At 45.6% G+C, this 12,202-nt stretch overlaps 1 protein-coding gene across 2 annotated transcripts in view; it reads right to left on the reverse strand.

Moving 5' to 3' along the window:
- mre11a (MRE11 homolog A, double strand break repair nuclease) overlaps positions 1 to 12,202 on the reverse strand; it is a 57,152-nt gene that overhangs the window by 40,667 nt on the left and 4,283 nt on the right. The window contains exons 3-4 of one of the 2 annotated variants that reach the window (XM_076283043.1): positions 11,055 to 11,187; positions 3,167 to 3,327 (exon numbers count right to left, since the gene is read on the reverse strand). In XM_076283043.1, coding sequence (XP_076139158.1) covers positions 3,167 to 3,327; positions 11,055 to 11,187 — 294 coding nt within the window. Of the gene's footprint in view, positions 1 to 3,166; positions 3,328 to 5,404; positions 5,463 to 11,054; positions 11,188 to 12,202 lie in introns of those variants that run through there. The other variant, XM_076283044.1, reaches the window with a different exon arrangement.

Genomic DNA, 12,202 nt, shown 5'->3' on the forward strand with positions numbered 1-12,202 from the left:
GTTTGAACACTTAACTTTTCAGTTAGCCGACAGGCTAATCATTAGCCTTTCAGACATTGGAATGTCATTATAATGCTGCTAACATTAGCCTACATGCTGCAACACAGGTATGAAATATATTATGTTTTAGTGACCTTGTTGTTTCTATGAATATGAATTGTTGTTCATATGAAACATCAACTTAGTCGAGGCATAAAAAGCCCTGTATATCCCCATTAAGTACTTAAACCTTTGAACTAGCTAACTAGCTGATAGCACAGGCTGGATGCTACCACCGGCTAGACACTGCAGTAAAATGGTTAGCAAACCGTCCATGCCCCCGTGAATATTTCACTGTTTCAAGGACGAAATCAAGAGTGTCCAAATGGGTGAAAACCACTTTAAATCGGGTCACATTATTGACTGTTGTGTGTCGAGGGTCAGCTTGTGGATTTTATAAGGGCCAGCATGAGGGACAAGACCTATCAAACCTACGAAGTTGTGTGGCGAGTTTTGCAGGGAGGTTGGTAATGCTAGTTAACATTAGCTAGGCTACTGTAGCCTTCATACTGTACGAGCCATATCATCAATCATTAACCTAGAAATACTTCTTCGTACATTTAATGAACATTTTGTGTAATAATTCACAGCAAGTTAATAAACTGAATATGGTGGTCCAAGAGCATACCATGCACCGGTCCATGCATCAGAATGGCAGTCAGATATGAAGCACTGCACAATGTTGCTAACGTTTACGTTAACGTTAACCGGTTTCACACACACGATATAAAATACACGATGGTAAATATAACATTCAATACCAAAACACTATTATTTACACGATTACTCCTGAAATAACTGCTATTAACTATATAAAAATCATTGTTTGGAGGAAAGGGTTTGCGTGCTGTTGCCGGTTGGAAACATGGTTGGAAATGATTTTGCGCTGGTTCGTGCTGCTTATATATTTTTCAGTGAGGCGCGGTGGTTTATGGGATGAGTAGTTCCTTCGCTCGGAAATAAAAATATGTACACAGTCTTGTACCTTTGACTTTTTTTGGACTTTCTCTTCGTTTTTTCACTCGAAATGATATGTTGTATGCTTATGAGTTACGCAGTAGCTGATTAGCCTAAGACATGCTCTAAAACTCTTTAGATACGGATTTTTCCAAAACGTCAATGGGAGAAATGAATGGGAAATTTACTTCCGGAAACTAAGCTCTCTCGGAGGAGGGGCGGGACTGTGATGCTCTATAAGGGGAGAACCGCCACTCTCGGGAAACTTCCGGTTTCTGAACTGGTTGCAGTTCCTTTTCTGGTTCCACATGAGGGCGCTCACGAATAAGTGCAGAATGAATGGAGGTCTATGGAGCTGTACCCCTCAAATCACCCTTTTCTCGAGATATAATTTTTTGCCCAGAAATTTGAATGTTGCATGCGAAAGAGGGGGCAGAGAAAATACACACTGCTGAGTATTATATTTTTTGAGTCACTTATTTGTTCTAAAAAGCCTTTCAAATGCGTCAATGACGTCATTCATTAGCAGAAAGATAGTGTGTTGTGGGCAACAACGACCCAACCTGTAAGAAATCGAAAGGACGACCTTCTGACCTATAATCCATATTGATCTTGCAGAAACCACAATCCAATCTTCGATTTTTCAACGACAACCAGGTGAAAGAGACACATTTAGCCGTCTAGCTCCATAGACCCCCATTGATTTTGCACTTATTCGTGATCGCCCCTAGCGGAACTGCAGCAGATTGCAGGTACAATGGAGTTAATAGGGAGTCATCCGGCTCTCCGTAAACGGGCTCTGCTCTGACTAAGAATGCATTACTTTGCACTTGTAGTTACTTGCACTTCAGTCTTTTATTTTGGAATCTTAAGAGCAATAAACATATATTGCAATGTTAAAGAATTCATGTTTTTTCATTCAGATATGTAAATAAACATGTATAAGTTGCTATTAGTGAATTAATGGGGAGATAATCGATAATCGAATTGAAATCGAATCAGACTGAAAAAATTAATCGTAAGATTAATCAATGCATCGAAAAAATAATCGCTAGATTAATCGTTTAAAAAATAATCGTTTATCCCAGCCCTACTCTCAGTTTTAAAATCTCTCCTTCAGGTAGCGCAGCACTCTCATATCGCTGTGATGCGTGTCCCACTGAGTGAGACAGACCAGACGCATACCAAACAAGTAAGGCATCCACCAGGGTATGTCTGGTACATGATAAAAGTTAACACAAATTAATATTCAACTACATATAACACGTCTCTCATTATTAAAACTCTGATATCACTGCGATGGCAACTCCGCCCGCTCGAAGGGAGAGGGGGAGGGAGACGATCCCACAAATATCTCGGAACAACGTCGGCATTACTTAATCATATGATTGACCAGTGTTCGTAACAGCTACCGCTACCCCATGCATACGGATAGCCTACAACTTAGCTGTTTGCAGCTCCCTAAATACAATGGCAAGCAGTTTTATAGAAGAGGGGCATTAAGGGAGGGACACACACACACACACACCACACGCGTCCAACACTCAGCCAGGTGGTCGCTGAATAAAACTCCCACAAATATCTCGGAACAACGTTGGCATTACTTAATCATATGATCAGTGTTTGTAACAGCTAGCTACCACATGCATATGGATAGCCTAGCCTACAACTTAGCTATTTGCAGCTACCTAAATACAATGGCAAGCAGTTTTATAAACGAGGCATTAAGCATTAAATAAAGTAGGCTACCTATATCATTTGCATTTTCCATTTGGACCCACAAACTTGCTTCCACCTTCAAAGTGTATGACAATATTTAAGCTAAGTCAAACAGTTAAAAGATGCTTTGAAAGTTTAAAGTTTACTATTGTCTTGAAGAGCAGGCTTTCAGCTCTCTGTTTGTGGGGGAGGGGCAGTCTGCACATGAATTGCAGAGTCTCCAGCAACACAGAGCTGCCTGTGGATGCCTGTATGTAAATAATGCGGGGGGAAAAAAACTATCGGCGAACGCAGCCGCTTATCGGCCGATGCCGATACATGTAAAAAACGCAAATATCGGCCCGATATATCGGCCCGCCCGGTAATGTAGTGCTTGTGTATAGTATTGTGGGTAATGCAGTGCTTGTGTATAGTATTGTGGGTAATGTAGTATCTTGGGTAGGTTCTTTACTTGCTGTGTCCAAAGTTGACAGCCTGGTCACTGAGTATCTGGAAGCTGATTGGCTGATCCCCCATGCAGTAGCGGCGTAGAGTCTCCATGCAGCAGTGCAGCGATTTACGGGAGGGCTTGTTCTCATGGAACAGATCTCCCCCCAGCAGCACGAAATCAACCTACACACACACACACACACACACACACACACACACACACACACACACACACACACACTATGAGAATTAATGGGAATGTACGGGAATTAACTGTGAATTTTGGGGAATTCATACAAACTGCTTCATATACAGACATTAACATTTTGTTTCATAATAAGCAATATAATTTCTTGGTTTGTATTTTCGCTTAGCTTAGCATACAAAGCTAGCTATCATGCTAGCAGGAATCCCAAGCACTTAATGACACACACACACACACACTCTACCCACAACTAGGTAAAACAACTGGGTAAAGTGGAGCGGAGCCTGATTTATTGGGAAGGGGCATGGATTAAAGTGGGCAGGTCCATTCCTGTGGGGAGGGGCATAGATTAAAGTGGGCAGGTCCATTCCTGTGGGGAGGGGCATGGATTAAAGTGGGCAGGTCCATGTATGTGGGGAGGGGCCATAATTAAAACGGGCAGGTCCATTCCTGTGGGGAGGGGCATGGGTTGAAATGGGCGTGTCCATGCATGTGGGGAGGGGCCCGGGTTAAAATGGGCGGGTCCTTGTATGTGGGGAGGGGCCATGATTAAAGTGGGCGGGTCTAGGTGTGTGGGGAGGGGCTGCTGGAAGTGAGAGGAGAGGGGCTGTGATTGTGCAGTAATTACAAACAACCATATTTTGCATTAGAGGGTGGCTACCCGACCCGAGCCCGACGGGTCCCGACGGGTCGGGTCGGGTTCGGACAAATATTTAGAAATTGTAGTCGGGTTCGGTTCGGGTTCGGACACATGGGGGCGATATGCATTGGAAGCTTTACATTTAAAATTCCTTATTATGTTGGGTAACCAACAGGTCTGCTTTACATGATGCAAACGTTTGTTTTTTGAGAATAAAGTAAAATGTAAAAAAGACCTAATAGCTTTCTTCCTGTGTGCAAGATTTGTTTATCTTGACAACGCATTTCAGGCATGCCGTCTGAAATGTACACGCGTTGTCACGACTCACGACTACATAAACAAATGGTTATGCACATTTCGCACATATGCACATAAGCACAGTCTTGGGTGACGTTAAAAAAAGTTGTTAGCCTATCAGGAGATTTTAAGATGATTTGCGTTGCATACTGTGGTAAAGACATAGGCTACCGGTAGGCTATAGGTCGTCTCGTTCAACTGGATGAGGATTTCCTCGAGTTGCCCCAATTAACGTCGATGCTGCATATGGATCAGTGACAGAGGCACTGTAGTTTCAAAGAATGTTGCAGTTCATTTCAAGACTTTTCGGCAATGGTAAGACAAGAATTATATTTCAACAGGCTATGCTTGCTTGGGCCTCGTGTTAATGTGCGCTGTGTGTGACCTGCGTGCGTGCACGCTCATCTGATTCTGACAATTTGTTGTGTGTTCCGTTTAATGGGCTAAAAAGACAGGCTATCCACAAACGTGAACATTTAATCACTAGCATGGGAATAACTAAGGCATCATCTGCGTTGGGCTCAGGTCGGGTTCGGACATGAAAATGAAAATGCCTGTCGGGTTCGGGTCCGGACTCAACTCTGTCGGACGCGGGCCGGGTTCGGACAGAAATTTGCGGCCCGATCCGCACTCTATTTTGCATGTACAGATTTTTTCCAGTGCGTGTGTGTGTCCTGTGTGTGTGTTTCTGTTCATGTGCATGTAGTGTGTGTGCGCTTACATGCGCACACAAGTGGTCGTGTGCAAGCGGTGTGTGTGTGTGTGTGCATGTATGTTTCTGTGCATGTGAGTGTGTGTGTATGTTTCTGTGGAAGTGAGTGTAAGAGTGTGAGTGTGTGTGTGTGTGTGTGTGTGTGCGTGTATGTTACTGTGCATGTGGTGTGTACCTGGTGTTGTTTTGCATAGCTCATGATCTCGTTGTGTGTGTGTGTGGGTGTGTGTGTGTGTGTGTTCCTGGTGTTGTTTTGCATAGCTCATGATCTCGTTGTGTGTGTGTGTGTTCCTGATCTCGTTGTGTGTGTGTGTGTGTGTGTGTGTACCTGGTGTTGTTTTGCGTAGCTCATGATCTCGTTGAAGGTGGTGAAGGTGTGTGTGTGTGTGTGTGTGTGTGTGTGTGCCTGGTGTTGTTTGGCGTAGCTCATGATCTCGTTGAAGGTGTGTGTGTGTGTGTACCTGGTGTTGTGTGGCATAGCTCATGATCTCGTTGTGTGTGTGTGTGTGCGTGTGTGTGTGTGTGTACCTGGGGCCTGTACTACGAAGCGGGGTTACTGGCTTATCTGGGTAACTTCGAGTGTAACTTGATCATGTGTGGCGTAACTTCCCGATTAACCCGTACTACGAAAGGTGGATAGGTTTTAACCGAGGTATGCTGCCATGGCAATTTACGCTGCATCTCAAACCTGCTCCGAGCAGGTTATGTTCTTGGTTAACCCGAGGTTTCCGTTAACCACACCCTTTATAAGTACCACCCCTCCACTAACAATTTCTCCCGAGACATGTCGGCGTACCTGGATGATCCATACGACATTGGATCGCAAATCGTGAGGGACTCTCTTCGCAGGGCAAGGGGTTTTAGAGACCACCAGAAAATATATATAGCCTACCCGGACGATATTCTCTATGAAGATATAGATTGTCAGCCGAGGGAATTCGTTATCTTTGTCAGATGATCTAGGAAGACGTCTCATAGCAATGCCCGTACGTGGACATTCATGTATTCCATTGGTGATGCTGAACATCTGAGCAAGAATAGCCTACTGTATGTCCGAAAATAAATCGGACGTATAGTAGGCCTAATAAATTAAAATCACCATTTTAACAAACTTATTGAATTGAATGTCATATTACTGTACCCTGCACATAAAGGCTACACATTTCCACAGCACCAGAATCCGACCGAATGCCTCCCTCAACCCCCTCCATAATCGGCCTTCCACTATTATTTGCGATGGCCAACTCCTCTGCTACTGTAAAACACTCTGGTGCCTTACAGTAGTGTTCAAAGACACCTTTTTCTTGTTAGCTGTAAAAGTGAAGCTGCCAAGTGAAGTCTATAAGCATAGGCCTACATGTTTTCATAATTAAGAAATATTAATGCAAGCTATGACTATATAAACCACTATTCTGAATAATGTGTTTGTGTTTCATTTTCACCTGCTGCCATGTGCGTTTGGCAATGGTGTTGCATCTGAAATGTTCACAGGATTAGGCATACACTAAATCAGTCAATGGGGCTACTTAAACATTCAATTATCCTTATTACTGTAATCTATATGCCCACTTCTAAATTGTGTTGCATCTGTAGGCATTTCTATGAACTCAAAATAAATAAGCAATGTAATTATTTAAACTCATTAAATACATTCCGCAAGCTATTAATCCTCCGTATTTGAAGAACATGTGGACATAAAACTTTACTTTTAGGCATTTAGGCTACCCGATCTGTAATACGTTGCCAACAGCCTTGCTTTGCTCACTGCCGACGTATTTGATTTTTGTCGTAGAGTGGGTTTTAATTCCTCATAACTTGTCATAATAATTGTGCATTCCTCATCCGTAAAATAAGGTGATCGCGTCATCATTGAAAGCAACCCGCCCCTTTTATGTGAACGCGCACAGGTTAACCCCGGCTCAACAAATCAACTTCATAATCAGCGTCGTAGTACCGATTAACACCACTTAAGATAACCAGGTTTTGTCAACCCCGGTTTAACAAAGTAACCCTGGGTTACATCTGGGTAGGTTAAGCTCCCTTCGTAGTACAGGCCCCTGGTGTTGTGTGGCGTAGCTCATGATCTCGTTGTGTGTGTGTGTACCTGGTGTTGTTTTGCGTAGCTCATGATCTCGTTGAAGGTGTGTGTGTGTGTGTACCTGGTGTTGTTTTGCGTAGCTCATGATCTCGTTGAAGGTGGTGAAGGTGTGTGTGTGTCTGTGTGTATGTGTGTGTGTACCTGGTGTTGTTTGGCGTAGCTCATAACATAACATAACATAACATAACAATAGAGGCTGTTGCTGAAGCGTCAGCCCTCGTTTCAGCCGTCCTCGTTTAAGTCGGACGCGGTCAAGACAAGCAAGTTTACCTGTGCAAGTTCACCGAGCACAGGCGCCGAAAAAGGCAAAAATGTGCCATTCCACCATATCTGTTATCACCGGCCATCGCAAAAAACGGCATCATGCCAAAAGGGGCAGAAATTGCCTTAACCTACAGCAACTTAAACGGTCCTCACCTACAGAAACCTCCTTCTCCATGGGCTTGTGGAACTGTCAATCCGCAGTCAACAAAACGGACTTCATAGCTGGCTATGCCAACCACCTTTCGTTGGAACTCCTTGCTCTCACTGAGACTTGGATCAAACCAGAGAACACAGCCACCCCGGCTGCACTCTCCACTAACCGTACACTATCCCACACCCCTCGTCCATCTGGACGAGGAGGTGGGACGGGCCTGCTGATCTCCAACAAATGGAAATTCACCCCGCTACTGCCTTCAAACAAATGTCTCATTCGAATTCCATGCCATCACAGTGATCGCCCCAGCAAAACTCTACGTGCTGGTCATCTACCGCCCTCCAGGCCAACTAGGCGACTTTATGGATGAACTTGACCCTCTGCTGTCCTCCATCGCTGAGCATGACTGTCCGCTTCTTGTTCTCGGCGATATGAACATCCACTTAGATGCCCCAGGCTCAGCGGACTTTTTGGCCCTGATCCACTCCTTTGACCTCAAACTGGTTCAAAGCCCACCGACACACAAAGCTGGCAAAGAGCTTGACTTGATCTTCACTCGGAACTGCAGCACAGACACCCTCACGGTGACGCCTCTCCATCTTTCTGACCACTTCTTCATCCAGTTCAACGTCAGCCTGACAGAACAGCCTCCGGCTCCTCAGCCGATGGTCACGTTCCGCCGCAACATCCGGAACCTGTCTCCAACGCACTTTTCCTCTGTGGTTGCCTCCGGTCTACCTCCACTCAACACCTTCTCCTCTCTGGAGGTTAATGAGGCCACAGACTCGCTCTGCTCCACACTGAGCTTGTGTCTAGACGAGCTGTGCCCTCTTACCACAAGGCCAGCTCGATCCAAACACTCTCATCCATGGCTAAATGATACCCTCCGATCGCAGCGCACCAAACTCAGAGCCGCGGAGAGGAAATGGCACAAATCCAAACTAACTGATGACCTCAAAAACTACCAGACACTCCTGACCTCCTTCTCAGCCAGCATCACTGCTGCTAAGACGGCTTTCTACAATGACAAAATCAACAGCGCTACAGACACTCGAAAACTTTTTTCAACCTTCAAATCGCTACTCAACCCTCAGATGCCTCCTCCTCCATCCAGCCTTACTGCAGATACCCTCGCCTCATTTTTTACAAACAAAGTGGCGGCAATCAGCAGTCAATTCTCTACATGCCCACTCAACGCATCGGACTCAGATACCGCACTCCTACAACCTCTAGGGACTGCTAGATAATCTTTTTCAGCATTCACGCCTCTCTCCGAGAATGAAGTATCTAGACTCCTGACATGCAGCCGTCCTACCACATGCTCGCTGGACCCTATACCTACGAGCCTACTTCAGTCCATCAGCCCGACCATCGCACCAGCTATCACACATGTGATCAATGCCTCGCTAACCTCCGGCACATTTCCAACAGTGTTCAAAATGGCCCGGGTAACACCGTTACTTAAGAAAGCTTCTCTCAACCCTGCTCAAGTCGAGAACTACCGCCCTGTCTCACTCCTGCCTTTCCTATCCAAAGGCATTGAACGAGCAGTCTCCAAACAGGTCTCTGACTTCCTTTCACAGAACAACCTTCTGGATCCAAATCAGTCTGGGTTCAAAAGCGGCCACTCTACCGAAACGGCTCTGCTGTCTGTAACAGAAGCCTTAAAAGAAGCCAGGGCGACCGCTCGGTCATCAGTACTCATTCTGCTTGACTTATCGGCTGCCTTTGACACGGTTAATCACCGCATCCTTCTCTCTATACTCGCTAACATGGGAATCTCCGGTTCTGCTCTCTCCTGGTTTGAATCCTACCTCACAGGACGCTCGTTTAACGTATCATGGCTTGGTCAGCTATCTGCATCTCACCACAGGGGTCCCCCAGGGCTCAGTACTGGGCCCCCTTCTCTTTGCTATCTACACCACCTCCTTGGGACAGATTATCCGTTCGCATGGCTTCTCATACCACTGCTATGCAGACGACACACAGCTCTATCTGTCCTTTCCACCTGATGACCCCTTGGTTTCAGCACGGATCTCGGATTGCCTCTCAGACATAGCTACATGGATGAAGGCACACCACCTCCAGCTGAACCTCTCAAAGACTGAACTGCTGGTCCTCCCAGCTAAACCTACCATGCACCACGACATCAACATCAAATTTGACTCCCTGTCTGTTTCACCTACCAGGACTGCAAGAAATCTAGGAGTTGTTCTCGACAACCAACTAAACTTCTCAGATCATGTTGCCTCAGTCGCCCGGTCATGCCGTTTCGCACTCTACAATATACGGAAAATCAGGACTTACTTATCTCAAGATGCCACCCAACTTCTGGTTCAGGCAATAGTCATCTCACGACTCGACTACTGCAACGCCCTCCTGACAGGTCTCCCAGCCTGCGCAGTGAAACCACTTCAGATGATCCAGAACGCGGCGGCGCGCCTGGTCTACAACCAACCCAAGAGGGCACATGTTACCCCGCTACTCATCCAGCTACATTGGCTACCTATGGCGGCCCGCATCAAATTCAAGGCTCTAACGCTTGCCTACAAAGTAGTCTCCGGTTCTGCTCCCACCTACTTGAATGCCTTCATACAGACATACGCTACCTCCAGACCGCTGTGCTCCTCAGACGAACGACGTCTAGCTCTACCTCCGGTACTCTCAGGCCAATCCAAACTTTTCTCATCTGTTGTTCCTCGCTGGTGGAACACACTGCCAGTTCCTACAAGGGCAGGGACATCCCTCTCCATTTTCAAAAAACTCCTGAAGACCCAGCTCTTTAGAGAACATCTCCTCTCATAGCAACACTTACAACAAGTCTTGCTGATCCTAGCACTCACCAGCCGTCTTAAACTGACACGTAACTGTTAAAAACAGCACTCACTGATGCACTTATTCTTACTGTACTCTAATGTTTTTTAAATTGTCCTAATATTGTTGAGAATTGCTCTAAAACTTAAACTGTTTACCATGTTGTTAGTCGCTTTGGCTAAAAATGCGTCAGCCAAATGTAATGTAATGTAATGTAAAAGCTCATGATCTCGTTGTGTGTGTGTGTGTGTGTGTGTGTGTGTGTGTGTGTGTGTGTACTTGGTTTTGTTTGGCGTAGCTCATGATCTCGTTGTGTGTGTGTGTGTGTGTGTGTGTGTGTGTGTACCTGGTGTTGTTTGGCGTAGCTCATGATCTCGTTGTGTGTGTGTGTGTGTGTACCTGGTGTTGTTTGGCGTAGCTCATGATCTTGTTGTGTGTGTGTGTGTGTGTGTGTGTGTGTGTGTGTGTGTGTGTGTGTGTGTATACCTGGTGTTGTTTGGCGTAGCTCATGATCTCGTTGTGTGTGTGTGTGTGTGTGTGTGTGTGTGTACTTGGTGTTGTTTGGCGTAGCTCATGATCTCGTTGTGTGTGTGTGTGTGTGTGTGTACCTGGTGTTGTTTGGCGTAGCTCATGATCTCGTTGTGTGTGTGTGTGTGTGTGTACCTGGTGTTGTTTGGCGTAGCTCATGATCTCGTTGTGTGTGTGTGTGTGTGTGTGTGTGTGTACCTGGTGTTGTTTGGCGTAGCTCATGATCTCGTTGAAGGTGTTGAAAGTGTCCTCTCCTCTGATGGCATCTTTCTCCAGGTAGCCCAGATGGATGTCAGTCGCAAGCAGGATCTTAAAAGTGTCTTCATCCTCCCTACACACACACACACAATATGCAAGATCTTACAGTTGTCCGTTATCATCACACACACATCAGATGCAATGATCTCGCAGGTTTACAAAAATCTGTCTCAATGATCTGGCGAGTGGACGCACACACAAACACGCACGCACACACACACACACACACACACACACAGACACACACACACACAGACAGACACAGACAGACAGACAGACAGACAGACAGACAGACAGACAGACAGACAGACAGACACACACACACACACACACACACACACACTAGAGGCTACAGCTACAGGCGGACTGGTTAGTGTAGTGAGCAGGTTTTGATATGTAATGAGCGCGCATGCGCGGGTGTTCAGATTTGAATAATGCCTCAGTAAAGAGTCAACAGCACATCTTGGTCTCTGGTCCATTTGTTATAACTTAGTATTATACAATACAAGACATGGTGTCAGAAGTCTTCGTCCTCGCCTCTGATATTAATGCAACTACCCGACGCAAGTGACCGGAATGTTCGTTGCAGTTTAGTGAAGAGAACTTTTGAATTCGCCAAGTGAACTACTAGAGCTAACGTGAAGCTAGCTGCTACGTTGATACAACGTCAGTCAAGGATACAGAGAAGAGCCTTCGGAAGGTAAAACAGAATGGATTCTCTATTTTCAATTAGTCCACCAGAAGCATTTGACTTCGGAGACTTCGGTGGTTGGCCAAATTGGATCCGACGTTTTGAAAGATTCCGCATAGCGGCGGGACTTAGTACAAAGGGTGAAGAGTATCAAGTTAACTCGCTAGTATACACTATGGGAGACATGGCAGATGATGTTCTGAACACGTTAGCACTACCAGAAGACGACAAGAAAAAATATGCCAAAGTAAAGGAAGCGTTCGATAAACATTTCATTTGCAAGCATAACGTGATCTACGAGAGAGCTAAATTCAACAAACGTCGCCAGGAGCCTGGTGAGACGGCTGAAGCGTTTATCACGGCTGTGCATAAATTGGCTGAGCATTGCCAGTATGGA

The sequence above is a fragment of the Alosa pseudoharengus genome, unplaced genomic scaffold, assembly GCF_046254945.1.
Source record: "Alosa pseudoharengus isolate Yale_2024_CS ecotype anadromous, Long Island Sound unplaced genomic scaffold, YU_APseudo_1.1 YU_APseudo_1.1_scf_13, whole genome shotgun sequence".
In the NCBI taxonomy this organism is placed as follows: Eukaryota; Metazoa; Chordata; class Actinopteri; order Clupeiformes; family Clupeidae; genus Alosa; species Alosa pseudoharengus.